The sequence below is a fragment of the Neophocaena asiaeorientalis genome, unplaced genomic scaffold, assembly GCF_003031525.2.
Source record: "Neophocaena asiaeorientalis asiaeorientalis breed wild unplaced genomic scaffold, Neophocaena_asiaeorientalis_V1.1 scaffold126, whole genome shotgun sequence".
Taxonomy (NCBI): Eukaryota; Metazoa; Chordata; class Mammalia; order Artiodactyla; family Phocoenidae; genus Neophocaena; species Neophocaena asiaeorientalis.
The window spans coordinates 436,771-464,741 of NW_020174565.1; the positions used below are offsets into that span (position 1 = coordinate 436,771).

A 27,971-nucleotide genomic window follows, 5' to 3' on the forward strand; every position below is an offset into this window, starting at 1 on the left:
TTTGGCTCAAGCTTTAGAAGCAAAAATCTTTCACACAGTATGGGCTCGTGCAGTAGGATACATTTAAGAAAACTATTATTTTTATGTTGATTTCATTTGTAATCAGTTAATTTATCACCTTATAGGTCTTGGTTCCAAGCATATTAAATTAATAGCCATGCTTCTAATCAAGACATCTGCCAAGTTGATAAATTTAAATTTGCTCTCAACAAGGTGTGGAAATTGGGTGACATCTTTTTACCTGTGGGAATAACGAATACAATTTCTCATGAGTAGATACACTAATCTGGCTGCATGTGAGAGAAATTTTAAAGGTTTATTTATTTAGTTATTTTTTGTACAACTTGTGTACATTTCTCTAACTCTAAAATGTCACTCTTATAGAAAAAACAGGTGAAACTGCTACAGGCACCATATATGTCCAACTACCTGGTTTTAATGAAAACTGTCCAAAAATTGTCCTGGAAAAGAAAACAGCCTGTAGTTCATCACTCTCCGTGGTTGTCAAAGCTATATTACTGGACAACGATAAATATACTGGCTCCTACACATTTTCACAGGACAAGCAAACTACAAAAGTGCCAGAGTGGAAGATCACAAAACTTGATGGTGAGTACTTACTTGTAAAGCTGCTTCCACAAATGAAAGTTGCTGCTTCTTTATATTTCCAGAAGGTTAAGAGAGAGTTCATTTGGGAGCAGTTCCTTTCCAAGAGTAGTTTTTAAAATTCTTTGTAATGAAGATGAGGTCCTAGCCTCATGAATTTCTTCTCTCTTCAGGAAAGAAAAGGGATGATATAATATTAGCACTATTTAATATTTTCTGCTTTTCATGTGGACTCCAATTTTTGGATATCTTTATATTTTTATCTGTACCTCCACGGCACCCCCCAAAAAATAAAAAGATTAGAGTCAGGCACCTATTTTACTGCAGAGCTGTTTAGGCTTCTAAATACAGCCTTCATGTCTGCAGGCTGTCAACAGACATGAAGCGCTGGAGGGGTCAGCCTGCTCAAGGCTGTCACTAGTGGGTCACTAGTCAGGAATCTTGAGAGCATGGTGGACTGAAATTTGTAAACCTATTAGCCAATGGGCAAGAGCTAATCCATCCTTCCTTTTCTCTTAACCTTTATCATGCTAATTTCACATTTCCTCTGTTTTCCAGGAGTCTCACAGAAAAAGCCATTAGACAATAAGAATCTTCTCCCTTTGAGGATTTTATAATGACCAGCAGGCCACTTCAAAGCCTCTGTAAATGAACTCACTTATCTGTAGCTCTTTTCTGAACTAATCTTGCTTCCTTTCATGAATGTGCTTACTCTGTGGTACCCTAGTCATAGGGATCTGACATTGCTAGAGTCACCAAAGGCATCTTGTCCTCCGTGGCCTTCTTTCCTGGGGTCTTGCTGATCCTGGTGTAGGGATCTAGCTCCAAACTGTGCATGTAGCTGAATGGGTTTACCAGACACATGTCCAGTGAAAAGGCTACAAAAGAAACATCATAGAGAGACAGGACCTGGCACTAGACACACCTGTGTGGGTGAGGGTAGGCAAGGCAGCAGTGGTTGGACGAGGTGGATCGGGCACAATGTCAAGGGGCATGATGGGGTCAAGAATGATTCAAGGGATACAACCCTACAGCTTATGAGAGCTGCTGCTGGAGCCCACTTAGGAAGGGATAGCATAGCAATGAAGAATGGAGAATGATCATTGCTCATGAGTCAGAGAAGCAACAGGCCTTCACCGCAGGGAATCCCATACAACTGGCATTAGGCTCATGGGACGAGTACTGACAGGAGCAGCTGAAGTAGCAGCAGCCAAAGCAGAAACTCAGTCTTGATAAGTCAGGCACCAAAGCATGGAGTGAGGCGGAAGGGCTACATTCAGAGGTCTACACCAGGGGTCCAGGGGTTGGTGCAGACGTACAGAAGAGTGGTTAAGTCCCAGAAGAAGGAGGTCTGGGATTTAAATGATGCCCATCTCCCCTCCTCTTTTGGGGGAAAATCAAGATAGGACTGAGGGGCTTCCCTGGTGGCGCAGTGTTTGAGAGTCCACCTGCCAATGCAGGGGACGCGGGTTCGTGCCCTGGTCCGGGAGGATCCCACATGCTGCGGAGCGGCTGGGCCCGTGAGCCATGGCCGCTGAGCCTGCGCATCTGGAGCCTGTGCTCTGCAATGGGAGAGGCCACAACAGTGAGAGGCCTGCGTACCGCAGGAAAAATATAGGACTGAGTTTTCACGGGGGAGAATAATGGGCCCATCTGGGGCAGACAGGAGGACAGGAGGAAGTACAGCCCCATACACCCACTGATCTCCGAAAGCCCTCGTATCTGCTCAAGCCTCACCCTACTATTTGTGACAGTGGTGTCTATGGCAACTCTGGTTCTGTTCACCAAAAAGAAAAAAAAAAACAACATAGTTTTCAGAACAAGGAGCAAGATACGCTTTGTTCTACTGCTGATTCGTTTGGTTGTTTCCCTTCAGACACCTCTGCAACCCTAAAAAGCACGGAGCCGGTATCTCCCGGGGTGTACAGCATCTCCCTGGTCGTCAAGGACAGCGAGGGCATATGGTGTAAGACCCCGGAGAACTTGACTCTGGAAGTCTGTCAGTGTGATGACAATAACATCTGTAGAACTTCGAGCCCGACCAGAGCCCCTGAGCCCCCTATTAAAGAGAAGCCTGGGAGGCTGGGGCCTGCCGCCATCGGCCTACTGTTCCTCGGTCTTCTGCTGCTGCTGTGTGAGTATGCTGCAGCATCATCCTGCTTGCACTGGGTGTCAGCACATGCAGAGGCCTTCCCGCTGCATGGACAATGCATCTCCGCAGTTGTTTTAGAGGCAAAGCTGAGGGGAAATGGTATTTTCAGGAAGCATCGGAAATGGCATTTTCAGGAAAAATCAGAAATGTTTAAAGCTAACACGTCACCTGCCAACAATCTGTATTTATAATACAGAGAAGCAAGTCGTATATGTTAGACATATAGAAAACAACACGAGAGACTCAAGAAGGAAAAAACTGAAGCATGAATAGTCTACACACTGGCCATGATGTTCATGGTCAGAATAATGACTTTATCGATGAGTGTGGCACTTTCTAAAATGTCTTCTTTGTATACAAATCTCATGAAATTCTAAAATAAAATAGAACCCTGACCAAATAAATTTAGGGAAAATATATAAGATATCATAAGCCTTGAGCTTTACGATGCACATAAATATATCATAGACTCTGAGAAGTTATTGCTTAATCTAGAATTTCCTCAGAATAGCTTTCTACCTGAAAATATACTCCTGTAAGGCTCTCATACTTAATATATTAAGTTTATTGAACACATTGAGGGAAATTACATACATGTATTATTTTTCAATAAAACTAAAATTTATTCTTTTAATAGGTAGGTTTCAAAAAGTTACACTTAAAATCGTGTGAATCAATTAGTATTTTGAATGCAACAAGTCTCTATTTAAAAGAACTTCGGGCTTCCCTGGTGGCGCAGTGGTTGAGAGTCCGCCTGCCGATGCAGGGGACGCGGGTTTGTGCCCCGGTCCGGGAAGATCCCGCATGCCGCGGAGCGGCTGGGCCCGTGAGCCATGGCCGCTGAGCCTGCGCGTTCGGAGCCAGTGCTCCGCAGCGGGGAGAGGCCACAAGAGTGAGAGGCCCGCGTACCGCAAAAAAAAAAAAAAAAGAACTTCATGGCAAATTCTTATAGTGTAAATAAAAGAAATCCTTGATAAATTCACAGTCACTTCCCTAATTTATTATAGAATCATAGACACTTAGAGTTAAAATGATTATTCAACCTCTTAATTTAATTTTTTTTAATTTATGAGATATTCTTAAACCACAAAGAACAGAAAATTGCCATGACAAGCACAAATATAACCACAACTCAGACTTAACAGACATTAATATTTGCCATATTTATTCAGACCTCTTTAAAAAAAAGAAATAAATTGCTATCCACACATTTAGTGGCCTCCTACACATGCCATATATTCTCCTTCCTCTTTCCCCTTAAGTGTTTACTATTCTAAAGTTACCATGCATCATTTCATTTAATAGCTGAAACTGACACTCAGAGTTTCAGTTTTCCAATGTCATGACTAGTCAATTTCAAAACCAAAAATTTTTCAAGTACCTATATATGAGTCTTTATATAGATCAATCAAGTTCAATCAAGATCAATCAAGTTCCCAAGAAAGGGAACTTGATTCTGGTTTTCATGTAGTAGTAGATTCATTCATGTCTAACTCTATGGAAAACATATACCATGATAAAGCTGTAATATATATAATAATATAATATAAAATAAAAGTGAACACTAAGGAATATTGCAGAGGTTTCACAGACTCAGGGGAATCATCCATTTGAGCCTTGGAAAATGAGTAGGCTATAGCAAGTACAAAAAGAGGGAAAGGTGTTTCCAAAGGGTAACAGCGTGAGCCAAAGCCAGAAAATGCTTGGCAGGTTTTAGGAAGCACACAGCCTTGGGAGGTTAAAGCAAGGGGAAATTGTGGAGAGTGAAGGAGATGAAACTGGAGAACGCTTTGGGACTAGTTTGAAAGAGCTTACACACACATGGAAAGGAAGGTTGCCGAGAGTATTTGAATAAAAGACTAACATGATCATATTTGCATTTTAGAAAGATAACATTGGCACAGTGTGTACTGTAAATTAAAAAGGAGAGAACAGTTAGGAGATTATTGTAATAGTTCACAAGGGATGATGGAGGCCAGGTTTTGAGCCATGGCATAAGACTGGAAAGGAAAGGACTGATGTGCAAGGCACGATGCGGGTACATGGAGAGGATCTGGAGACAAATAGATAGGAAGAGTGGAACAGAAGTCCACAGGCACCACTGAATTTGGCTGCTACTGAAACCATTAACTGAAATTGAAAATATCAGAGGAAGCACAGATAAGTAGGGTGGCAATGATAAGTCTGATTTTGAAATGTTGAATTTTGAGGTATGCATATATCCTCTAGGCTACTGTACATTTGGGATTGTGGCTCAGGATGGCAGTCAGAGGTCATATACTCCGTTATTCCAACAATCACATTTGCTTCATGTGAAATATCACCATTTGCAAAATGTCGTATCTTGAATTTTGTGCAGGACAGAACTTTCTCTGGATGCATATGTAAAAACCTAATACATATTGCACACACAATGATAAACAAGGTTTCTAAAAGACTACTATGGCCACCTAAAAATACTGACCATACAGATATATATTCATTACTTTTCAAAACTAATTTGTCCATTTATAATATTCGACCCTTCCCACACATTTAACAAAGTCATAGAATTAAGAATGGCAATAAGCAAAGAAAACCTTTAGAAGTATCACTTATATGAACATTATGTTAAATTTTGAGAAAATGTATTATGTCCAACTTATTTTATTTTATATACTTGACCTAATTTTTTTCATTTATGTATATATAAAATATATAAAACTGACCTAATTTGTACAACTGATGTAGCCCATCCAAACAATACTGGCAAGTCCTCATGACACTCAGTACCATCCTTTATCTATATTAACTCATTTAATCCTCACAACAATCTATGAGGTAGATATTATATATTCTCCCATTCTTTGGATCAGTTAATGGAGGCAAGAAAAGATGACATAATTTGTCCAGCTGGTGAATGGTGGAACCAAAACTCAAACCCTAGAAGTCTGACTCCAGAGGCTATATACTCTTAAATCTCTCACTAAGCTGCCAGTAAGTGAACAGAATTCAAACATTAGGATTCAGGTGGCCTCAGCAGGCCAAAGGTGGAGGTGGGGTCACTGACTACCTAGACTGAGAAGTGCCTCCTTTCTCTCTTGGCCCATTAGCCTGAGAATGATGTTAATCTTTATTGCTAAGATGTGACTGATACACACAGAAAGAATGGTAATTACCCAGGCAGGAAGGCCCCTCCGAGCTACGAATTCCTAAGTCACAATTAAGAGTGCAATGATATTAGATCATCACTCTAGTTGCTGAGGGAGTTTGCAAGTTAATGGCTATTCTCTAAGAGATCACTGGAGACCAGATTACCAAATCACTATAATGCCCACCTAAAATCTTGACTCTTCAGGTGTGTATTCACTTGACACCATATACATAGCCTCAACATGTACAAATAAGTGCAATAATAAAAAAATATATATTACGGAAAATGATTGAGGAACTGAATGGCCACCTTTATCATTCATCGAACAGTGCCTATTTTAAGAAAACAATATACGTGTCTCAAGAATAATCTGATCTGTCGCCTTCAGTTTCATAATCAGGTGAAATTTTAGTATGCTTAATTTACTAAATTTTATTTTGTAGAAACGAATTTTGCTTTCTATTAGATTATCCATAAGCGTTAAAAAATATTGTATTTTCTTTGTAATGTTTCTGGCAATTGCCATGTCAAATTGTTTCCAAGTGATTCAAATGTTCTGATATTTTGTTTTCCTATATACTAGTGGCCCCCCTTCTGCTGCTGACCTGTTACTTTGGGACCGGTCCTATCGGGGGAGTGACGGCTGGATTCATGCCAGTGCCTGATGGTTCAGAAGGAACAATTCGTCCGTGGGGAATCGAAGGAGCCCAACCTGAAGACAAAGTGAGGATACACTTTGTAAAACATTTATTTCAATCATACAGAACAAAATTCGATTTATATTCATATAGATAAAGAGGTAATGGGGTATAAAAATGATACTCCTGACCCTCAAGGACCCATGAGAGTCAGTACTAAAATGAATGGAGCCTTTTAGGATCTTAGCTCTTCAGATGTCAAATCATAAAAATGGTTACTCCTGGAAGAATTTGGAATTCTTGTAATGTCTCCATTTGCATATCTTACTTATATTGGTGAAATCTGGGTAATTTTTAAATGTATTTATTTTTTGCATGTGGTTTGTAGGAAATCGCAAATATCTATGTGCCACCTATAACTGCCAATGGAGTTGATTTCATGGAAAATTCTGGTAAGTGAACATAAAATTTAATTTTGAAAGCAATAATGGGTTAAATAAGGAATATTGAACGATAAGAAATGTTCTAAGTTCTTTTCTTAATAATTTGCATATTTGTGCACATACTGAGAGATGTTACCCCTGAAATAGGGTTTCAATGAAATGGTTTACTGTTAGTATATCAGTCAATTCTGTGACCTAGCTCTGGCTTCAATAAGTTCATTTGTCCACTGATGTCACCATTTTTTACTAGCTGAAGATTTGTTATACTTTTCCAAAGTTTAATAAACTGAAGTAGAACTCTCAGGGGGTCAATTATTAATTTTTTAATAAGCAAAGATTTCACACATATAGAAAAGTAAAGGAAAATATAACAAACACTACGTACTCACCACCCAACTTTGCCTATCAACATTAGTAATATTTGCAGTTAAAGTCTCATGTGTGCACATCCTAGGTCTTGTTGCCCTTCTTCCTTCCCCAGAGCTAACAGGATCCTGATTTGAGTTCAATTACCAATTCTTATATTTAATCATAATGGGACAAGGATCGCTTATTTGTCATATAGGTGAAATTATTTATTTCTTTGGTTTACCAAATGACTATTTTATTCATCTTATCTCAACGCTACAACTAAGGTGTAAACTAGAACCGTAAGACCTAATGCCTAATATTCAATTTTTTCTTAATTCCATGCTTAGCAATAGATTGTTTTTAAATGTCCAGCCTGAAAAGTCCGCATAAGATCTCCCCAAAAAAGGTAACTGTCTTTATCAGCTACCTTAATCCTTAATCCTTACCTGCTTCTCCCATTATAATTACATAGCAAAAACTATATTCAGAATTCTCTAGAAAAAATAGCTTTCCATGAAAATGCAATGTAAAAGTAACAGGCAAAATAGTCACAGCTTATTAAATTTTCATTAAGCACCAAGACACCAAATTAGCATCTGCTAATTTGCATGATTACATTATGTATGTTTCCTCTTTGGTTTCCATATTGAGCCAATATGACAGCTTAATTATAATTTCTTTTTTCCTGAAAACAAACAAGCATTACATTAGAAGCTTTCCATTGCTGTGTGCTGAATATTCTGTTTTTACTTTTCCATTTCTGGCCGTTGTCACTGAAAATCTATTTCCTTTGTATATTTTTTCAATTAGCATGTTTTCAGAGCTATTTCATCTGCTAATATCCTCTGTTACATCCTCACCTCCTCTGTTACTCTCACATAACAGACTGCGGGATGTTCTTATAACCTCGAGTCATAAAATTGTATTTTCTCCCACATACTTGCTTTACTTGGCAACTGCTCACGGATATCAAAGACCAGGAAAAACAAAACAAAACAAAACAAATCACAGCATGAGATGTTATCGAATTTTCTCCTGTTTTTAGAAGTTTTTACAAATACATACACTGGAGGGATGGTGATGGAAGGAGCTTTGGGAATGGAAGTGACCACCAGGCTTGGAGCAGCTGCAGGATCTGGAGCCGCTGCAGAATTCGGAGCAGCCGCTGGACTTAGCAACTGTTCCGCAGGACAGTCCGGAACAATGAGAACAAGGCATTCCATGGAAGGAACCAACATGGACTATGGTGAAGGGGCAATAAACATGAACTTCCTAGACTCCTACTTTTCTCAGGTAATTTGGTGGAAAACTTTGTGGCTTTGTTACCTTGTTTACATTAGAGATCTTTCTACTTGACTCTACTTCAGTTTTACAGTTCGTTTGTTTGCAGCTTGGTGAAATACAAGCAAAAAACGTAGAGGCTCCTTGTAAAATAATACAGATAACCTAAGATGGCTGCCAAAATCCGGCTACTGGTCAAAAGGGAGGAGGGGCCGGTAGACATAAGATGAGAGAATATGGCACCTCATTCCTCCAACTGGAATAACAACAGAAAGCAAAACCTTTTGCATTTCAGATCAGCAGCATCCTCTTTAGGAATACAAAGCAGCTTATTTTCTATTTCCAATACCATGAAGTATGTCAGAATACATCTGCAAACATTTTTCTGAGAGGGTTAGAGTATTCTTCACATTGTCAAGGAGTCCATGTCCAAAAATGTTGAAGAACCATTGAATTAATGACCCAAACATAAAAGGGGGAACGAGGGCTGTGGTCCAAGATTAGGTGAAGTGTCAGGAAGCATAGAATCAAAATGGGACAAGGGTGCAAGAACAGAGAGGACTTTGGGAGGCAGGTTGCTTGCCTCTTGGTTGGTACATCTTTAGAACGGATTTCACCTACAGTTTCGGTATCAGAAATGGCAAGCGCTGGCATCTAGCCTGGTAGAGCAGATGAAGGCTGACACTGTGTGTGAGGAGAGACTGGCAGGAAGGGTTTGTTTAGGATGAGGATTCTTGGAATATTCCGAGGTGTGGCATAGGCCCTATTTACGGGTCAGACTCTCACAAGATTGCTGATACAGAGGGTGCCCTTCTATGGATTACCTAAATCACGCATTCTTGATCAAACCTTGAGTTCTAAGAATGGTATAATATTACATTCTTCCACTGAGTGTCTCTTACGATTCATTTTTTTCCACTTTTCTCCACCTTTAGAAAGCATTTGCCTGTGCCGAGGAAGACGATGGCCAGGAAGCAAACGATTGCTTGCTGATCTATGATAACGAAGGAACAGGTGCCCCTGGTTCTCCCATCGGCTCCCTGGGTTGTTGCAGTTTTATTGCTGATGAGTTTGATGACAGCTGCTTGGACTCACTCAGTTCCAAATTTAAAAAACTTGCAGAGATAAGCCTTGGGATGGATGATGAAGCCAAAAACTCTCAGCCACCCACCAAAGAGAGTGGTTCTGGGATTGAATCCTGTGGCCAATCCGTACAAGTCCAGCAGTCAGAATCTGTTAGGTACCAGATTTTGCCAGGCAGCCAGGGAGCATCTGCTTTGTCTGCTTCTGGCTCTGTCCTCCAGCCAGCCGTTTCCATCCCTGACCCTTTGCAGCATGGTAGCTATTTGGTAATAGAGACTAGCTCAGCTGCTGGTTCCTACGTGCAGCCTTCCACTGCAGTCTTTGATCCACTTCTCACATAAAATGTAATAGTGACGGAAAGAGTGATTTGTCCCATTTCCAGTGTTCCTGGCAACCTACATGGTCTGGCAGAGCTACAAGGGTCAGGTCGTAAAATCTGTACAGAAGATCCTTGTTCCCTTCTGATGTGACCAGAATGAACTGGAATTATATACTGGCCAAATATGGATATTTGAACCAAATTATTCAAAATAGCATAGCAAATCTCACAGTATTGGTCTGATTTGGCACTTATTTGCTACTCTTATAAACTGATCATGATTACAGTCTAAATTGTCTAGTTTATATCCCCAAATGGGATGTGTTGTCACTCTTACTTTCAAATACTATTCAAGTCCTAGTAAATCTTAATGTTTTACCAAAAAAATCTTGAGATCATATTCAGTGGGACATTTTCCTAATAATTTTTAAACTTCAAATGCCATGTGTTTTAGTGGATTAAGTGCTTGGAGTCAAGAGCCCCAGTTGTTGAATCTTTCACCTTTTCTTATATCATTAATAATGATATGGTCATAAGGTCTTTGCTAAAGCATTTTGAGCTGCTTGGAAAAAAGGAAGTAGTTGCAGTTGAATTTTTGCTATCTTCTTGGTGCTGGGAAACCCTGTGTACATCTTTTGCTCAAGCTAATGGTATTGGTTTATGCATTAAACTCGCTGCATCTATATTCCTTATATTCTCACAATAAGACAATTTTGAAATAGAAGTATCATAGAAAACTTAGGAAAGTTTAGTATGGTATAAATATTTTGTGTTTTATTAAATCACCTTGAAAGGATCTACCTAAAGAAAATATTTTACATTAAGCTCTTCCCTACACACTTCTCAGTAACAGTAATCCTGTGTTAATAGTCTTTGAAAATTACTCTTTATTTTTTAAATGTCAGTAGGTAGCTGTAACTTACATATCACTTATAGTGATGTTTATCTTGTTAACTGTGTCTACAGACTTCATGGGAATACAAAACATGGCTTTTCTCATAAGCAAAAGAGGCCTCTGACTAGAATGACACATAGTGAAATTTGTGAATGTGTATTATACACAGTGTTTCTGGTCAAAAAGCGATACAGAAAGGAATTATCAGTAACTCTATTTTATTAAGTATCACTCCTTTTAAATTAAGCTGCTACCACAATTTAACTCTTGAGCGTAACAATGTTAGGTAAGCGACAGCTTAGAATATGTCATTTCAGGGGTATTACCCTGATGGCAATGCAGTTCTTCAAATCATTTCTGATCATTCAAGGTCTTCAGCCTTTAGCCCATAGAGAGCACCCTAACCTCTTATCAACTTTTTTGTCCTTAACTGAGTCTATACAAGGTCATCGTCTGGCTCTACGCTCTGTTATCTCTAATTGTATATAAAATAATCCTTCCTGGCTTTTGCCATATTCAAAACCTATATTTGTTTTTTAGATGGAATGCAAAGTAATAAAGTGTGTTGTTTTTTTTTTTTAACCCAGAAGTGTACAGTCCTGAGGGTTCCTGGGGGGGGAAGAAACCCCCTAAACGTCCTTACATCTAGCATTCTTCCCTCTTCCTGGTGCCATGACCACCAGGAAGGCATGTGTTAAGACAGCCCGAGAAGCACAGACAATCTGTTCTTCCAAGACTAGGCAGCTGTGGCAACAAGGCTTGCAGGGTGCCCATCTTGAAGTGAGGGGAGCTAGACCCTTTGGAGCAGCCTGCCAGGTCCTGAGGAAGTCACCTTGCTGTTACCACTGGGGCCTCTTCTCAATAGAGGGGTCTTGCTCTGAGATCTAGAACACAGAGTTGACTTGTGACTCTTGTTTATGCATGAGAATTAAATTAATAATCAGAATAACCCTTGTTCCAAGTTCAAATGTGTTTTCAGGATCCTCAAAGTATTTTAACATTGCCTCTTAAAATCCAACTTATGAAATGAGAATTTTGCTTCGTTGTCAAACTGCAGAGGAAACTATGACATAGTAGTAAAGACTAATAAGGGAAAAATTGAAATTAAAGGAGTTTTAAAATAAAAATAGATCAATCTTGTCTAGGAGGACCTAAAATTGATTTGCCATGTAAATGAAATTCAAAGCAAAAATGTATCTGTATTTTTTCACTAAAAATAAAAATTGTTTTCAACAGAAAAACTTTTTAAAAACTGTCTTTTGACTTAATGTATTATAATTTTTAAACAGTATATACTAAAACTTTAACGGTCAAACATTGTTATAATAAAACTGTTTTGCAACAAATTTATGAGTACTTCCTTAACCATTTAGCAAAAGCTGAACTACTCTCTCAGTTAATAACTGTTAAGAAATATGATGTAAAAAAGAGATTGCACATGCATTTTTATCAGTATTCTACATTGTTTTTCTAGCTGATACTTTTTCTGCATCCTCCCAGGCAGGAAGGAAGTACTGGGGGACTCAGGATCTCTTCTTCGGGTAGAAATGGTGCTGGATAAGGTGCTGGACGAGGTCAGGGCAAACTTATTAACTGGATGATTTAACTCATTTATTATTTGTTTGGTAATTTGGAATGGTCTCTCAGGCAAAAAAAATTGACATTCTATGAAGACTCAGAGAGAAGTTGAAGTAAAGAGAAAGTAAGGTTTCCGGCCTAACATGGTGACAAAAATGTACCATGACCTTGGTGACAGCCATCAGCCCCTGCGGTGAGTTTGTCTCCCAGTAAATGCCTGTTATTTTTATGTCTTCCTTTAAAGGGATGCCACAAAACAACTCCCTTCAGAACTCAGATCTTGCTTTGGTTGACCCTCCTCATTCTTAAATGCAGACAATTCAACCTGGACCTGGGGTACGGGGAGCAGAAACTGGATTAGAGTGAATGCTGAGTGAAGAAAAGTGGATCGCTTAACTCAGGCTTCCAAATCAATCTCAGGAAAATGAAAGCTACGCAGGTAAATTCCAAAAAAATCACCAGTTCCTCTTCTTCACAGAAAGTTGAACGAATAAAACCAGCAAGATCAGTTTCTCCTATCTTAATTTTCAGAAATCAAGTAAGAGTGTAAAGGAGTACATTCAACTGACTAGCTTCACTGCAACTAGCAAATAAGAAACAACTAGCAATTAAGTAAAAATTACGGATCTTTCCTTCTTGTTATTAGCAATCCAGCATTTTCTCAACTCCTTTACTGAGTCTACAAAGAGTAATTCTGAATCCGTGATCACATGATTTAAGACTTGCTCAACAGCACAGTCTGAGATCATTTTTATGTAAGGGGGATAACTGATGAGAAAAGAAGACAATTATTTAAATTCCAGGTGCCAGAAACAACACGCTTTCCACAAAGAACACTGAGCTTTCTTCTGCTTTGCCTGATCCAGACTGCACTACAATTCCCTCCATGACAAGACATAGGCCATTCCAGGTTGGTGTCTTTGCTTTCTTTTTCTTTTATACATGGACTTTTTTTTTTTTTTACAAATGCAAAAAAAAAAATCTAAGCACAATGCAGGTGTAGTTAAAACTCAAGATAGTGATGGTCTAAAAGTGCAAAGGATGCAGTTACCAGAGCAGGAAGAAGCGTGACATTGGTGAGGGCTACCAGATGGCCAAGAAAGTTATATTCTAATTTATTTTTTACAGTAGCCCTGAGATTACAGTCATAAAAACAGAGACAAAGAGAAGCAAAGTAACTTCCTCAAAGTCATACAAGTGACACAAATCTAATTGTATTATTATAATTTATAAAATATTTCAATATATTTATTATAATAAATATATAATTATTATTATTTATAATATACTAAAATATTTATAATAATAAATATATAATATTTATTATATTATAATAATATTATTATATTACTGAATTATATTATTCAGCAATAATAATACTTATTACTCTCTCAGAATAATCTGTTTATTTTCAGCTCTGACTTGAGTAGAACATGAAAAATTGGAAAGAAAACAATGAAAATTATACAATAAAAAGATTATAAATCTAGATATAATTCTAAAGATTAAAGAAGCAGTACAATGTAGGCATATATATGTATACATATATACAATTGAAAGGTAGAGATAGAAAGATAAAAAGGTAGGGATAGATGAAAGAATGTAAATACATGATTTGTTGCTGTTTTGAAAAATACTTGGGTTTATTTTTCAGGTCACAGTGAGCAGTTCTCCTCCACATTTAATAACAGAAACAAGCTACCTGGAAGTCACGGAATCTCTTTTCCGGTAAACTCCTGAGACTTACTTTGACAGCACACTGTTTAGAAGAGGTTATGTGACGTACGTCTAGATATAAAAAATAACTTTATATTTAAAATTTTTTATTTGATATTTATATATATTGCAAAATGATCACTACAATAAGTCTATTTAACATCTGTCACCACACATAGCTACAAAAAAATGTCTTTTCTTCCGATGAGGACATTTAAGATTTTAGCAACTTTCAAATATGCAGTTCAATATTATTAACTATAGTGATCCTGCTGTATATTACATCCCCAGGACTTATGTATTTTATAGCTGGAAGTTTGTACCTTTTGATCCCCTTCACCCATTTTGCCCATCTCCCAACCCTTTACCTCTGGCAACCACCAGTCTGTTCTCTGTATCTATGAACTGGGTTTTTGTCTTGTTTTTTTAAAATAATAACTTTAAACGGTTCCTTATGTTTTCTGTGAGCTGAATTTTTATTAAATTAGCAACAGTAAATTTTGTATGAAAACAGAACATCAAATTATGATAAAAGCCAAACATTGATATTGAAAGAATATGTCCTCATTTCCTCAGAAGGCAGAGAAAGTATTTATATTCTTTCATAATCAAGAAAAGATTGCAAAGAAGTTTCTTAATTATAAAGCAATACAGAATCAGGTAATCTTGGATTTATTTAAATGACATAATGGTATGGTTTCTACTCCTGCAAGGAGGCCTTGTTACTAAGCCAAAAATGAGTATTTAAACACACAATGTGAGATTAACTTAGTCATGGCGTCCATGTCCTACTGACTAGTATTGATAATAAGATTGTATGGTCCTAACTAGGAGGAGAAACACACACACACACACACACACACACACACACGCACACATATGCACACATATGCATACATATTTGCCTCCAGTAACTATGTAGCTTGGTATAGCTGAAGCAGTGTCTTGCCATCATCCAACCCATGGACCAGACACTAATTCTCAGAAACAAAGTTTCTATATATATATATATATATATATATACAATACAAGGAGTCTACTCTCTAGATGTATGATTAAAAAGAAAAGAATCACCTAAATTTTCCACCTAAATTTCTTTAGGTAAGACACAATGAAGAGGCCTTGCCTGACCAAACTTTTAATTATTCTCATCCAGGGCTGACACCCACAACTTTTGATTAGTAAAAACATGTGAAATAAGAAATGGAGCTATTAGTCAAAGGTACAAAGTTTCGGTTGTAACTGATGAATAAGTCCTAGAGACTAATGTATAGCATACAGCCTATACTTAAAAATACTGTATTGTATACTTAAAATTTTGCTAAGAGGTAAGTCTTATGTCAAGTGTTCTCGTCACACACAAAATAACAGTAACAAACAGAAGGGCAGGAGGAAACTTTTAAAGGTGATAAATAGGTTTATGGTATAGATTGTGGTAATGGTTTCATAGGTTTATACTTATCTCCAAACTCAGCAAGTTGCATACATTAATTATGTACAACTTTTTGTATGTCAAAAAAAATTTTAATGTATAATAAACCCTTAGTCTAATAAATTTTGACAATATTTTTCTTCATCTTCCCTTTTCCTCTCAACTGTTATAAACTGCTATGGATTCTTCCTCAGAAGATATTTTATGGCTGCTAATGTTTGAAATCTAAGTTGATTTTCTAACTAGCCACTCTTTCTATACACATTTTCTTGGACCCTGGAACTGTCCTCTTTGTGCTGGTCTTTGAATATTCTTTTGAATTGCAAACCACAACAAAGGCATATGCTGTCAGGATGATCCAAGACCTTCTCTATGCAACACTCTCCCAGGGCCTCCAGAACAAGCCAATGCATGCTATTGCCACCTTTGCCAACTCTAGCTAGGGAAGGATGTCTCCACTGAAAGAACAAATCAGGAGGTGTTATTGAATATTTTGATAGGAAACTGTGAGCTGTCAGGCAAAGAAAACCTGCTAGTTTGCATAAAATGAAAACTTACTACTGGAGGACCTAAAAGAAAATTTTTAAATTTCATTCCATCTGTTAGTCAATCAAAAATAACTGTATATTGGGCTTCCCTGGTGGCGCAGTGATTGAGAGTCCGCCTGCCGATGCAGGGGATACGGGTTCGTGCCCCAGTCCAGGAGGATCCCACATGCCGCGGAGCGGCTGGGCCCGTGAGCTGTGGCCGCTGAGCCTGCACGTCCGGAGCCTGTGCTCCACAACGGGAAAGGCCACAACAGTGAGAGGCCCGCGTACCGCAAAAAACAAAACAAAACAAAACAATAAATAACTGTATATTATATTTTAATGACTAACGAAAGATAAACTTGAAATTTTTGCTTTGTTTTGTTTTTCAATTGCGTGTTTTAAGTAAATGGTTAAGAGTTCAGGCTTTGGAGACAAAGTACTTGAGTTCAAATCCCAGCTTCACCATTTACTAGCTGTGTGTCTTTGGCAAGTTACTTACCTCTTTGCACCTCTCTGGACTATTATTATAGAGATAATAACATTCCCTACCTCATGAGGTTTCTGTAAAGAAGTTACAAGAATGCACTTGGGACACAGCACTCATAAAGATTTGAAATAAAAATAATTATTACTATTTTTTCAATCTTTAAAATGAACTCAAAAAGTTGAGTGGTGACATACAAAACTACTGAAACCATACAAACTCAAAACATCTATATTATCCGATCCTAAGTCCTGTTTTACAGATGCTCAAACAGGCTGAAAAGTAATTTGTCCAGGGCTTCCCTGGTGGTGCAGTGGTTAGGAATCCGCCTGTCAATGCAGGGGACACAGGTTCGAGCCCTGGTCCGGGAAGATCCCACATGCCGCGGAGCAACTAAGCCCGTGCGCCACAACTACTGAGCCTGCGCTCTAGAGCCTGTGAGCCACAACTACTGAAGCCTGCGCGCCCTAGGGCCTGTGCTCCGCAACAGAGAAGCCACTGCAATGAGAAGTCCGTACACCACAACGAAGAGTAGCCCGCACTCACCGCAACTAGAGAAAGCCCGCGTGCAGCAACAAAGACCCAATGCAGCCAAAAATAAATGAATAAATAAATAAATTTTAAAAAGAAAAGTAACTTGTCCATCAAAGGTAGAGTTAGGAATTAACTAGGTCAATTCTATTCTTGTGATTCCAAACTGCCACTGTAATATTTCTTTTTCACTAATCTTTTGCCTAACCACAGAACTTGTCCTGTCTACTCTACTCTGCACTGGAAATTCCTCTGAATACACAAGCAAATAGAGATGAATTCATTCAAATCAAATTGTGACTTGTAGCCAAACAAGTAATGAGAATTTGACCAGGTGACTGCAATATTTCAGTTGAGCTCCCTTGGAAAAGGACAGAATGGGAGGCTTTTTTACCCTAAGAGTTCTAACTATGTCATTTCCACCAAGTAAAATAGGGCAGCGAGGTGGCTTTGGGCAAAAAAAAGTAGTTACTTCCAAATTAGCATAAAAGGAATGATGCTACTGACCCAACCTCCAGTAGGATACGCATGTTAGGGAATGCTGCTAGAACATTAATTACTGTACAAAGAAAATGACCACAATTTACATCCAGTTTCTATAGGATTTATGGTGCCAAGTGAAAAGAAGTTTTATTTACAAAAGCTAGTTGACCCAACATAAAATAGAAGGAAGTTAAATTGTCTTTACTTTTGCATATTTTATTACCTTATTTCTAGAATAGGATATGCTTAATGTTTTCATAATCACTACTTCCTACTTCCTTTAAAAATCTGACCATAACTAGTTGATAAGTTTTTTAATTGTTTGATAAATTAATTCACAGCAAAGTATAAATCACAGAAAATGACTTATTCTCCTCCTTGGAGTATATACCTTTAATACTTAAATATCTGCAGACTCAAAAAACAAAGTGAAATTTCATTATCATTAGGTCATAGGTCAGGAGGTGGAGTGTTTAGTGCACAGACACTTTCCTGTCAAATCACATATGTGGCACCTATCTGTCCATATAGGACCACGGATCACACCTGAGATTCAGGTTTCACATTCTGACCAACTGACCTAATGCATCTAGTCTCTAAGAAATAAAAGTAAATAAAATGTTCCATAAAAATTCCATCATCTTTTTATTCCTGAAGCCTAGAATAAAAATTGTCCTCTGATTTAAACAAAATTTTTGGTTTTAGATGGCTTATTCATACTTCTAAAGTGAAAATCCGAGCTATAAAGAACAATAAACCATACTCTACGGACTTGAGATTCCTATTATTGAAAATTCCAAGGTCCAAACAATGGAAACTCACAATGGCACTTTTATGAACCATAAAACAATTCTTCCATATGACCCTTCACATGGATTTTTCTTTGTTCAACAAGTTTTCCCTGTAATACTGCTCTGCTTAACCTGTTGAGTTGTCATAAATTTACTGATTACTTCAGATGAATGTTCTAATCCTAAAGTTAAGCAAGAAGTACAAGGATACACTCTCTTCTTCTTTCATACCCACAGGAGAGTTAGTCACAAGAAGTCTTTGTTGGCTGACTTACCGTTTTTGCAGCTGATTCTGCGTGAAATGGGTGTGACTCTCTCCAAAGGTATGAATCACTCAGACATTGTTTCAGTAGAAGTTAAGAGAGGTCCACCTAAAAAAATGTTATAGCAAATTAGCAGACAATTCCTTTGTAAAATAAGAGGTCTGCTTTCAAGGCATATAGTAATGTTCATAATAAACACTATGATTTAAAAAAAATCTTTAACCACAAATGTCCTCAGACCAGCTGGTAAGGGTTACTGTGATCGTTAAAACTAAAGTTATCAGGAGCAATTTTTTCCCACTGCCTTTTTTGTATCACAGTTTTGCTTAACTCGTTTGATAATGTTTGAACATATTTCTGTCTAATAAAATCTCTAAATGGGAACTAGACGAGGTGATGAAACTCAAACTAGGTCCACCGCAAAAAAAAAAAAAAATCCTGAAATGCTCACATACCTGGGACTTTTTTTTTTTTTTTTTTGCGGTATGTGGGCCTCTCACTGCTGTGGCCTCTCCCGCTGCGGAGCACAGCCACTCCGCGGCATGTGGGATCCTCCCGGACCGGGGCACGAACCCGTGTCCCCTGCATCGGCAGGCGGACTCTCAACCACTGCTCCACCAGGGAAACCCTACCAGGGACATTTTCATTTTCTTTCTTATGATATCTGAAAGAGTGCTTCAACTCTCCTATTTCCTGGGTGTGTACAGATGTAACTGAGTTAATTAAATTATTATTTATCATAGTAAAAGATTTTCAATTGCTTATACTATAAAAGTAAAGTTACACAGAAGTAATTTGCATTTGTCATATCAAATTTGGGATTCAAGAATAACAATATCATAACTTTTGCTCAGCAGGGTAGTAGTTCCCAATATTTCTTCTGTGTAGTACGTGTGACAAACGACATTCACAAGCTCACACCCTCCCATGGACAAGCTCACCCTCAGGCTCCATTTGCTTCCCCTGCTGGAATCAACCCTTTCTCCACCCAAGGGGGATGTCAAAAATGCAAGTAAGTAACATCATTAAGGAATAACTTTAAATGTGCTCTAATGATTTTAACAAGTAAATCAATCACAAATTTCAGAACTTGATAATTAATAAGCTGCTGCATCGACTTGCATGGTACAAAAGTTTTTTAAAAACCACCAACAACGTTAGTTCTGAAAGTAACTTAAAATCAGTTAATTTCTTTGAATCCTTGCTTTTTCTTTAACATGGAAATTGTTATTTATTTTTGAAATTTTGCTTCTCTCTACTACAGTATTTATAATCATCAGTCAGATCATTTTGAAAAGGTCTTTAAAGCCAGTATTTTACTTCCACCTTTGCTCTCCAAAGCCATTGCATCGCTTCTATTTCACTTTTTCCTGATATGCAAGAATGTCACTTGTCTACGTGCAAATGAATGAAGTAACTTCCGAGAAACCAGTATTCTTTTCTGTCTTCTGAGGGGTTTTTTGGTGGATCTCCCTAGGCTCATTAGTCACATTTGGGTCAGCATGATGGTTTCTGTCTGACACTCTCAGTAAACACTCTTGGGCTGCCCGTAAGCCCTACAAGTCCTGTCACACAGTCCAGGGCTGCTATTAGCAACCAAACTCTCCTCCTCTCTTCCCCAGCCCCTGCTACTTCCCTTATCTTTCCAAGAATTCCTATAAACAAACCCTAGGGTGAAACCAAAGCTAGAGATTTATTCTGAAATTTTTTTCAGAAAACTGTAGGTGGAGAGATAAAGTCAACATTGTAATGAATGCTAACTTTGTTCACCTCCAGAGGGAAAAGGGATTTTCCATATTGTTTATGGTTTCTGGTTTCGCACTTTGTTCCCGCGGTAAGGAAGGGCGTCTTGAAAAAGAGAAAGAACACAGAAATGTTCTCCACTGGCCTCTAAACGCCTCAAACTTTGTACTGTTCGGGAAGCCTTAGCAGGCCCATCTGTGATAAAATTGTGAGGTAGGGGGATTTTGTCCACAGTGAAGCAGGCCTCCCAGCACACCCACACCTCAGTTTGGTGACATTTACTCATGTCCTTCCAGGAATATAATGCTCTCTTCTCTTTTCCCCTTTACCCTCATTTTACACACACACACACACACACACACACACACACACACACACACACACACCTATCCTCCAAAATAACCTTGAAAATATTGGGTTGGCCAAAAGGTTTGCTCGGTTTTTTCCCTAAGATGGCTCTAGTAGCACTCGGTTGTCTTTAACTTCATTGAAACAATTTTGTTAGACTGTGTGTGACAGCTGTCATATGAGCGTGCATTTAAAAAAACACTTGTGCTCGCTTTGACAGCATATATACTAAAATTGTAACAATACAGAGAAGATTAGCATGGCCCCTGCGCAAGGATGACCGCAAATTCATGAAGCGTTCCATATTTTTTGATTCACTTTGTTATATGGCAGAAACTAACACACCATTGTAAAGCAATTATACTCCAATAAAGACGTTAAAAAAATTTAAAAAGGGGCTTCCCTGGTGGCGCAGTGGTTGAGAGTCCTCCTGCTGATGCAGGGGACACAGGTTCGTGCCCCAGTCCGGGAGGATCCCACGTGCCGCAGAGCGGCTGGGCCCGTGAGCCATGGCCGCTGAGCCTGCGCGTCCAGAGCCTGTGCTCCGCAACAGGAGAGGCCACAACAGTGAGAGGCCCGCATACAGCAAAATAAATAAACAATTAATTGATTTAAAAATTAAAAAAAATAATAATAAAAAATTTAAAAAGACTTATCAAAATTGGTGAATTTTTGTGTAGCCATTTCATTATTGAAGGTGGAAGAAAAAAGCAACATTTTTGGCATATTATGCTTTATTATTTCAAGAAAGATAAAAACGCAATCAAAACGAAAAGAAGATTTGTGCAGTATATGGAGAAGGTGCTGTGACTGATCGAATGTGTCAAAAGTGGTTTGCGAAGTTTTGAGCTGGAGATTTCTCACTGGATGATGCTCTACCGTTGGGTAGACCAGTTGAAGTTGATAGTGATCAAATCAAGATATTAATTGAGAAAATCAACGTTATACCATGTGGGAGATAGCCGACATACTCAAAATATCCGAATCAAGCACTGAAAATCATTTGCACCAGCTTGGTTATGTTCATCGCTTTGATGTTTGGGTTCCATATAAGTTAAGCGAAAAAACCTTCTTGACCATACTTCCACATGCGATTCTCTACTTAAACTTGATGAAGACGTTCCATTTTTAAAACAATCTGTGACGGGCAATGAAAAGTGGATACTGTACAATAACGTGGAACAGAAGAGATCGTGGGGCAAGTGAAATAAACCACCACTAACCACACCAAAGGCCGGTCTTCATCCAAAGAAGGTGACGTTGTGTGTACGGTGGGATTGGAAAGGAGTCCTCTATTATGAGCTCCTTCCAGAAAAGCAAACGATTAGTTCCAACAAGTACTGCTCCCACTTACACCAATTGAAAGCAGCACTCAATGAAAAGCGTCTAGAATTAGTCAACAGAAAATGCATAATCTTCCATCAGAATAACTCAAGACCGCATGCTTCTTTGATGACCAGGCAAAAACTGTTACAGCTTGGCTGGGAAGTTCTGATTCATCCGCCATATTCACCAGACATTGCACCTTCGGATTTCCATTTATTTCAGTCTTTACAAAATTCTCTTAATGGAAAAAATTTCAATTCCCTAGAAGACTGTAAAAGGCACCTGGAACAGTTCTTTGCTCAAAAAGAAAGTTTTGGGAAGATGGAATTATGAAGTTGCCTGAAAAATGGCAGAAGGATGAATACCTTGTTCAATAAAGTTCTTGGTGAAAATGAAAAACGTGTTTTCTTTTTACTAAAAAACCAAAGGCACTTTTTGGCCAACCCAATATATTCACTATTCTTTCATTCACATGTTCCACTAGTATATAATGAAGACCTACAATGGATCAGGCACCGTTTAGGTGCTGAATACATAGCAATTGATAGAGAAAAACACCAGCCCTCATGAAGTTTACATTCTAATGAATGGTGACAGATAATAAATAAGTAAATGCACAGTCTTTTAAATTGTGATGTGCCAAGAAGAAAAATGAAGTAGGAGAGGGCGATGGGGAGCCCTGGGGGTGGGAACAATTATAATTTTTATATGGGTGGTCAGAGAAGATCTCACTGATAAGGTAATATTTGAGGGGAAAAAAGTGAAGAGTGAGGAAACCTGGTACATGTCTGGAGCAGAACCTTCTCAGGAAAAGGAACAGAGAGTACAAGGACTCTGAGGTGGAGCATGCTTGGTGTATCTGTGGTGTCATGTTATGATGTAAATAACCGATAAGAGATTAGCATGCCACCCTCCCAGGAATATGCATGTATCAGCCAAGGGAACCTTCAGCTAAAGAATTTCAGACCTTAGTCAGTAGGAGGGAGAGGCATTCTGATGGGCCATGAAGACCTTGCTGAGGTTTTCTAGACAATCGTTGCTTTGTACACACCTCAATTCAGCATTATTATAGCCTCATCACCTTGTAAAACTAGTGTATGATTTATTTCGAAAAAAAATCTCTGACGATGTTGGTTCAGCACTCTACTTAGACCCAAGGATAGACAATTCTGTTTTCTTTGCTGAGCCAAATCTCATTTTGCAACTGTAGCGTCTTCCTCTAATTCTCTGGTCTGTGAACACTGCTGACAATTTCATTAAGTCATTTTGGTTCGAGACTTTGCATCTGAGGAGTCGGTCCTCATCTACAGACTCACAGGGAGGAGCCTCTGGGAAGCAGCTCAGCTAGAGCCTGTGACTCACTGCATGTGGCTCTCTATCAGGCAGGGTGTTGGCGGTGACTGTTCACCAAAGATAAGCTGGCTTCTTTGTGCTAGACCACGGGGCTGGCAGTCTACTGGGCTTGATTATTACTCTGTAAGTTCTAGCTCAGAAAGGTAGCAAAGCTTTTCCCACCCTGTTGTTAGAGGCCCCACCCCCCAAATCAGCCAGTGCTGTTCTCTTACTGCCTAAGGCCGAGGCAGCTCTTGGCCCAGCTAACTGGAGAATCCATGAAGATTTCAACATCCTGACACCTAGTGTCTGTGATGTCCCTCTTGCCTTGGCCTCTATGGAAAAAGACCATGATTCCTTCTCCAGGAAAAAGGGGAAGGATGATCCTCTCCCATTTCTCCACTCCTAGTGTGATACACTCTCTTCTCAACCTGACCCTGAACTCCTCCTGCTTTGCCTTGTTCATGTCCTTCCTGCCACATTCAACTCCCGAGATACTATATCCCAGACACTTTGACCTCTTAATTATCAGCCAGGCTACTGTGAAACTCTGACTCACACCCACAGTCTGCTACCCCTCTCCAGCTCTTGGGCTGCAGTATCGTTGGGGGAAACAGACAAACACCCACCAACACACGTGCATGTGTGTATGTGCACATGTATGCGTGTGCATTCCCCCCCACACACACACACACAATCTCGGACCAACATTTTCTGACCAGATCCACTATTAATCCATCCAGAGTGGATATTTCAAACACCTTCCCCCTATAACTCTCCTTTTCCACTTGTAATTAGTTCCTTCCGTGTGGGCTTGGTTCAACAAACCTTTTTTTTTTTCCCTTAAGGTAAAGTAGCTTTATCTTTTCTTAAAATTTAATTATTTTTTATACAGCAGGTTCTTATTAGATATCTATTTTACACATATTAGTGTATATATGTCAATCCCAATCTCCCGATTCATCACCCCACCACCCCACTTCACCCCACTTTCCCCTCTTGGTGTCCGTACGTTTGTGCTCTACATGTGTCTAACAAATCTTTATTGATCATCTAATATGTGCTGGACACAAGGGGCTGGGCCCACTATGAATATGATATGGCCTTTGCTCTTAAAGAAGTAACAATCTTGAGAAAGGAAAACAATCGAAGTAGCAGACAGGAATGAACTAACCATAAACCACAGTGTGACTGCTGCTATGTAGGTTGTGTGAGTCACTTTGAACACAGCCACAGAGAATGAAAGGAAAGTTAAGTACAATAATTGGAGAGAATGCAAAAAGGAGAATTGAGGATGACTCTCAGGTTCCTGGCTTGGGTGGCCAAGTTGACAAGGCATATGAGGAAGTAGCAAGCTTGAGCTGGAGAGGTACAGAGGGATAGGGAAATCTTTTTGTCAGTATGCTGAATTTGATATCCCTACAAACTTATTATGGTAGTTTGATGTCCCTATGAAATGTCCAAATGGTAATGTCCCATGTTAGAAGCTCAGAAGAGAAAGCTGTGATGGATCTGCACAATGGGAGTGGCTACAGAGTCGTGCTAGGTACCAAGTAAGAAGAAAAGATAGAAAGGACTCAAAAGGCATAAACACTTAACAGGTTGGCAGAGAATAAGAAATGTATTGCGAAAGAATAGTCGAAAAGAAAGAAAATTAGGCGACTTTCTGCCTCCTAAATCTACCTGCAAATATGTTCTCATTTCAAACTACTTGCTGGACTTTTCTCATTGGATATTGCTCTAATATCTCAAATTCAATTTTCACACACACAAAAAAGTCTTTACTTCTGACTTTCCTGTTTGTGTCAACGTTATGAAAAAAAAAAATGCTTTTTTCTTAGATAAATCTGAAACCCCTGACTCTTCACCAACAGCCTTTATGCTTTGAGTTACTCTGTCCTGACAGGTTCAATGTCTCCTTCACAGCTTATTCATCCTTTAAGAATCAGCTCACCACACCACTCCACCCCAACCTCACGGTCCAAAGCATGAGCTAGGTACTCTCTTCCCTACGTTTGCTTTATACCGTGCAATAGTTCTACCACTGCACTTATAACAGTCTATATGTTAGGTATAGCTATACTATTTCATAAGCATCTATTTTTGTTTCTTGGATTACTTATCTTTGTATTGACAATAAAATGCAAATTAAATGTTTGGTGAACAGAGACAAACTAAATGTTGAATAAATGAACAAATGAGTGGAACTAAACCAGAAAACAAACTCCTCCTCTTTTCGCCCTTCTCCCTTGACCTAGATATGTGTCATAGTTTTTCCTGTATCCACATACCCTTTATTTTTTTCGTTTTTTAAATTGAGATATAGTTTATGTACAATATTATACAAGTTACAGGTGTGCCATATAGTGATTCACAATTTTAAAGGCTATGCTCTATTTATAGTTATTATAAAATATTGGCTATATTCCCTGTTTCACATACCCTTTATTAATCAACATTCTATGAGAAAGCTTCTTGACTGTCATAACCAGTTTTTGTTGGTCTCTATGAAAACTTTTATTTAACATTTTTGTTTTAGATAATACTAAGAGATGATTCTAATAAGCTAATCACCTGTGTGTACATGTGAAACAAAGTATGCTGGGAAACATAACCCAGATAGATATTTTGAATATATCTAGATGTTAAAGCTAATTATTTGCACAAAGTACGTTTTTTTAACTGATGCATTATAAGTACGTGTCTTAAAAGTACATTTACCATAATGTTCAACAATTTAGTGGGAAAAACCTGCAAGCTAAACCTTTCACATCTTGTTAACACTTCAATTTACTTTAAAGCAATCAGCACTTCATTGGGAATGGCATTTGTTCTTGTGCAAAGAGATTTATGAAATAGATTGACTCTCATGCCAGCAGAAAAAAGTCAGGAGCTAGAGAACTAGCTCTGTATGATGTGACTTCCAACAAGTCCCTTCAACTCACTGAGTCATAAGTTTCAGAAGGAACTAATTCAAGAATGACATACTATGGCATTGGATTGTACACGTATTGACATCTTCTCTCAAAGCCTTACAATAAATGTCTTGTAGAGGAATACTTTCCTGAAATTGCCTTTGACAGCCTCCAGGGGAGAGTAAATAATCCAACAGAAATAAAATTTGCATTAGCTTTTCTCATTCTGGAAGCTACAATTATCTTCATTACTAAACAGAGATCAAACTCTAGATAATGAGGCATAAATACTTGCCTATAGGAGTCAGTTGCAAGAGCACTAATTTTAGGTAGGATTTATGTATAGTTTCCAGGGATGATTTGTGAGTGTTTTGGTAAAGCCTGTCTTGTTTAATTAGTAGCTTTCCCAGCAGTGATGGGGAATGAGAATTATCACCAACGGTGCTACCAACCACACCTAACTCAAGAGAAAGGAGTGGAAACTAGAAGACATTCTTCCCTCCTGGCTCAGCTACGTAACCAACGTTTATTGAGAGTCCATCATGGTACTCAGCACTGTTCTAGTCACTGGAAACAGTGGGAAACTAAGCAGACACTCCTCCTAGATACTTTGTCCTCAGTTTAGCCACTGATACTTAAGTAACACTATGAGAAAAGTCACTCTGCATTTACTCCCTAAACAGAGGAAAATGTGGTTCTCAGCTCAAAGAGGGAGTGGTCCCTGGCAGCTTAGGAAGAAAGGGACTAAGGCAGAGATGGCCATTGTACTGGATCTGGAAAAGTGGCAAGATTAGAACTGGGGAAAGAAGGGTAGGAGATACTGGGGGAGGGAGAGGAAGGCACTTTTAACTACAAAAGGAACTCTGCTATTTTGGCCAACTCTGATGCCAAATGTCTCGTTCTAGTAGCAAATCAACCGTTTATAACTTTTATAGGCTCTTCCAATACTTCATTGTCAATAATTAGCCTTTCTTAGAAGTTTCCTAATCTGTTGCTGATTCTAGAGTTTGTTTTTTTCGAGAAGAATCCAACTTAATATTTACACTTGCAAAAATAATAACACCACCACCATTTGTTGAACCCGGATGTGCTAGACACTACAGAACGCATCATACAGATTTTCTGATTTAATCTTCACAACAGTCCTATTTGTTGGATGCCATTAATCCCATTTGACAGATCTGGAAACTGAGGCACAGAGAGGTTGTCCAGGTCACACAGCTAAGTAACCATTGCAGAGAGGATTCTGACCTCTAGTGACACTTTGTGTAAGAGATTCTATAAATCATATCGAAGCGTATATGTTTCCCTGAACCCCTCTAGAGTTTTCTGCCAGTCGAAGCTAGTTAACAAGGGGCCGAAGAACTGTCCATTTGGATCATGTGTGATTCTTCTAATAACGGCTTCCCCTGAGCCAGACAAGGGGCATACCTGTGGGAAGCACTGAAGGGGCCAGGGGAAGAGGTGAGAAGCCTTCGCGGAGATAACCACCCGAAATCCTGCTCCAGAACCTTCGCTCCCGGAGAGCGGGCCACACGCACCCGGCCGCGGTTGAGGACGCGGGGTCCGGGCGTCACTCGTCTTTCTCCTCCGCGCCA

At 38.8% G+C, this 27,971-nt stretch overlaps 1 protein-coding gene, 2 long non-coding RNA genes and 1 other non-coding gene across 4 annotated transcripts in view; 2 read left to right on the plus strand and 2 right to left on the minus strand.

Annotated features, from left to right (window-relative positions):
* DSG3 (desmoglein 3) overlaps positions 1-10,157 on the plus strand; it is a 28,910-nt gene extending 18,753 nt beyond the window's left edge. The window contains 6 exon segments of the mRNA XM_024757960.1: positions 385-609; positions 2,483-2,740; positions 6,475-6,614; positions 6,918-6,981; positions 8,369-8,616; positions 9,540-10,157. Of these exon segments, the coding sequence (XP_024613728.1) occupies positions 385-609; positions 2,483-2,740; positions 6,475-6,614; positions 6,918-6,981; positions 8,369-8,616; positions 9,540-10,157 (1,553 nt within the window).
* On the minus strand, positions 156-6,555 carry LOC112408360 (uncharacterized). The gene is made up of 3 exons (XR_003004934.1): positions 6,497-6,555; positions 622-773; positions 156-241 (listed from the first exon to the last, which is right to left on the minus strand). It is a non-coding gene; the product is annotated as an uncharacterized LOC112408360 (long non-coding RNA).
* On the minus strand, positions 6,550-27,971 carry LOC112408359 (uncharacterized). The gene is made up of 3 exons (XR_003004933.1): positions 27,805-27,971; positions 18,722-18,817; positions 6,550-6,603 (listed from the first exon to the last, which is right to left on the minus strand). It is a non-coding gene; the product is annotated as an uncharacterized LOC112408359 (long non-coding RNA).
* Positions 21,005-21,110, plus strand: LOC112408365 (U6 spliceosomal RNA). Its single transcript, XR_003004935.1, has one exon. It is a non-coding gene; the product is annotated as a U6 spliceosomal RNA (small nuclear RNA).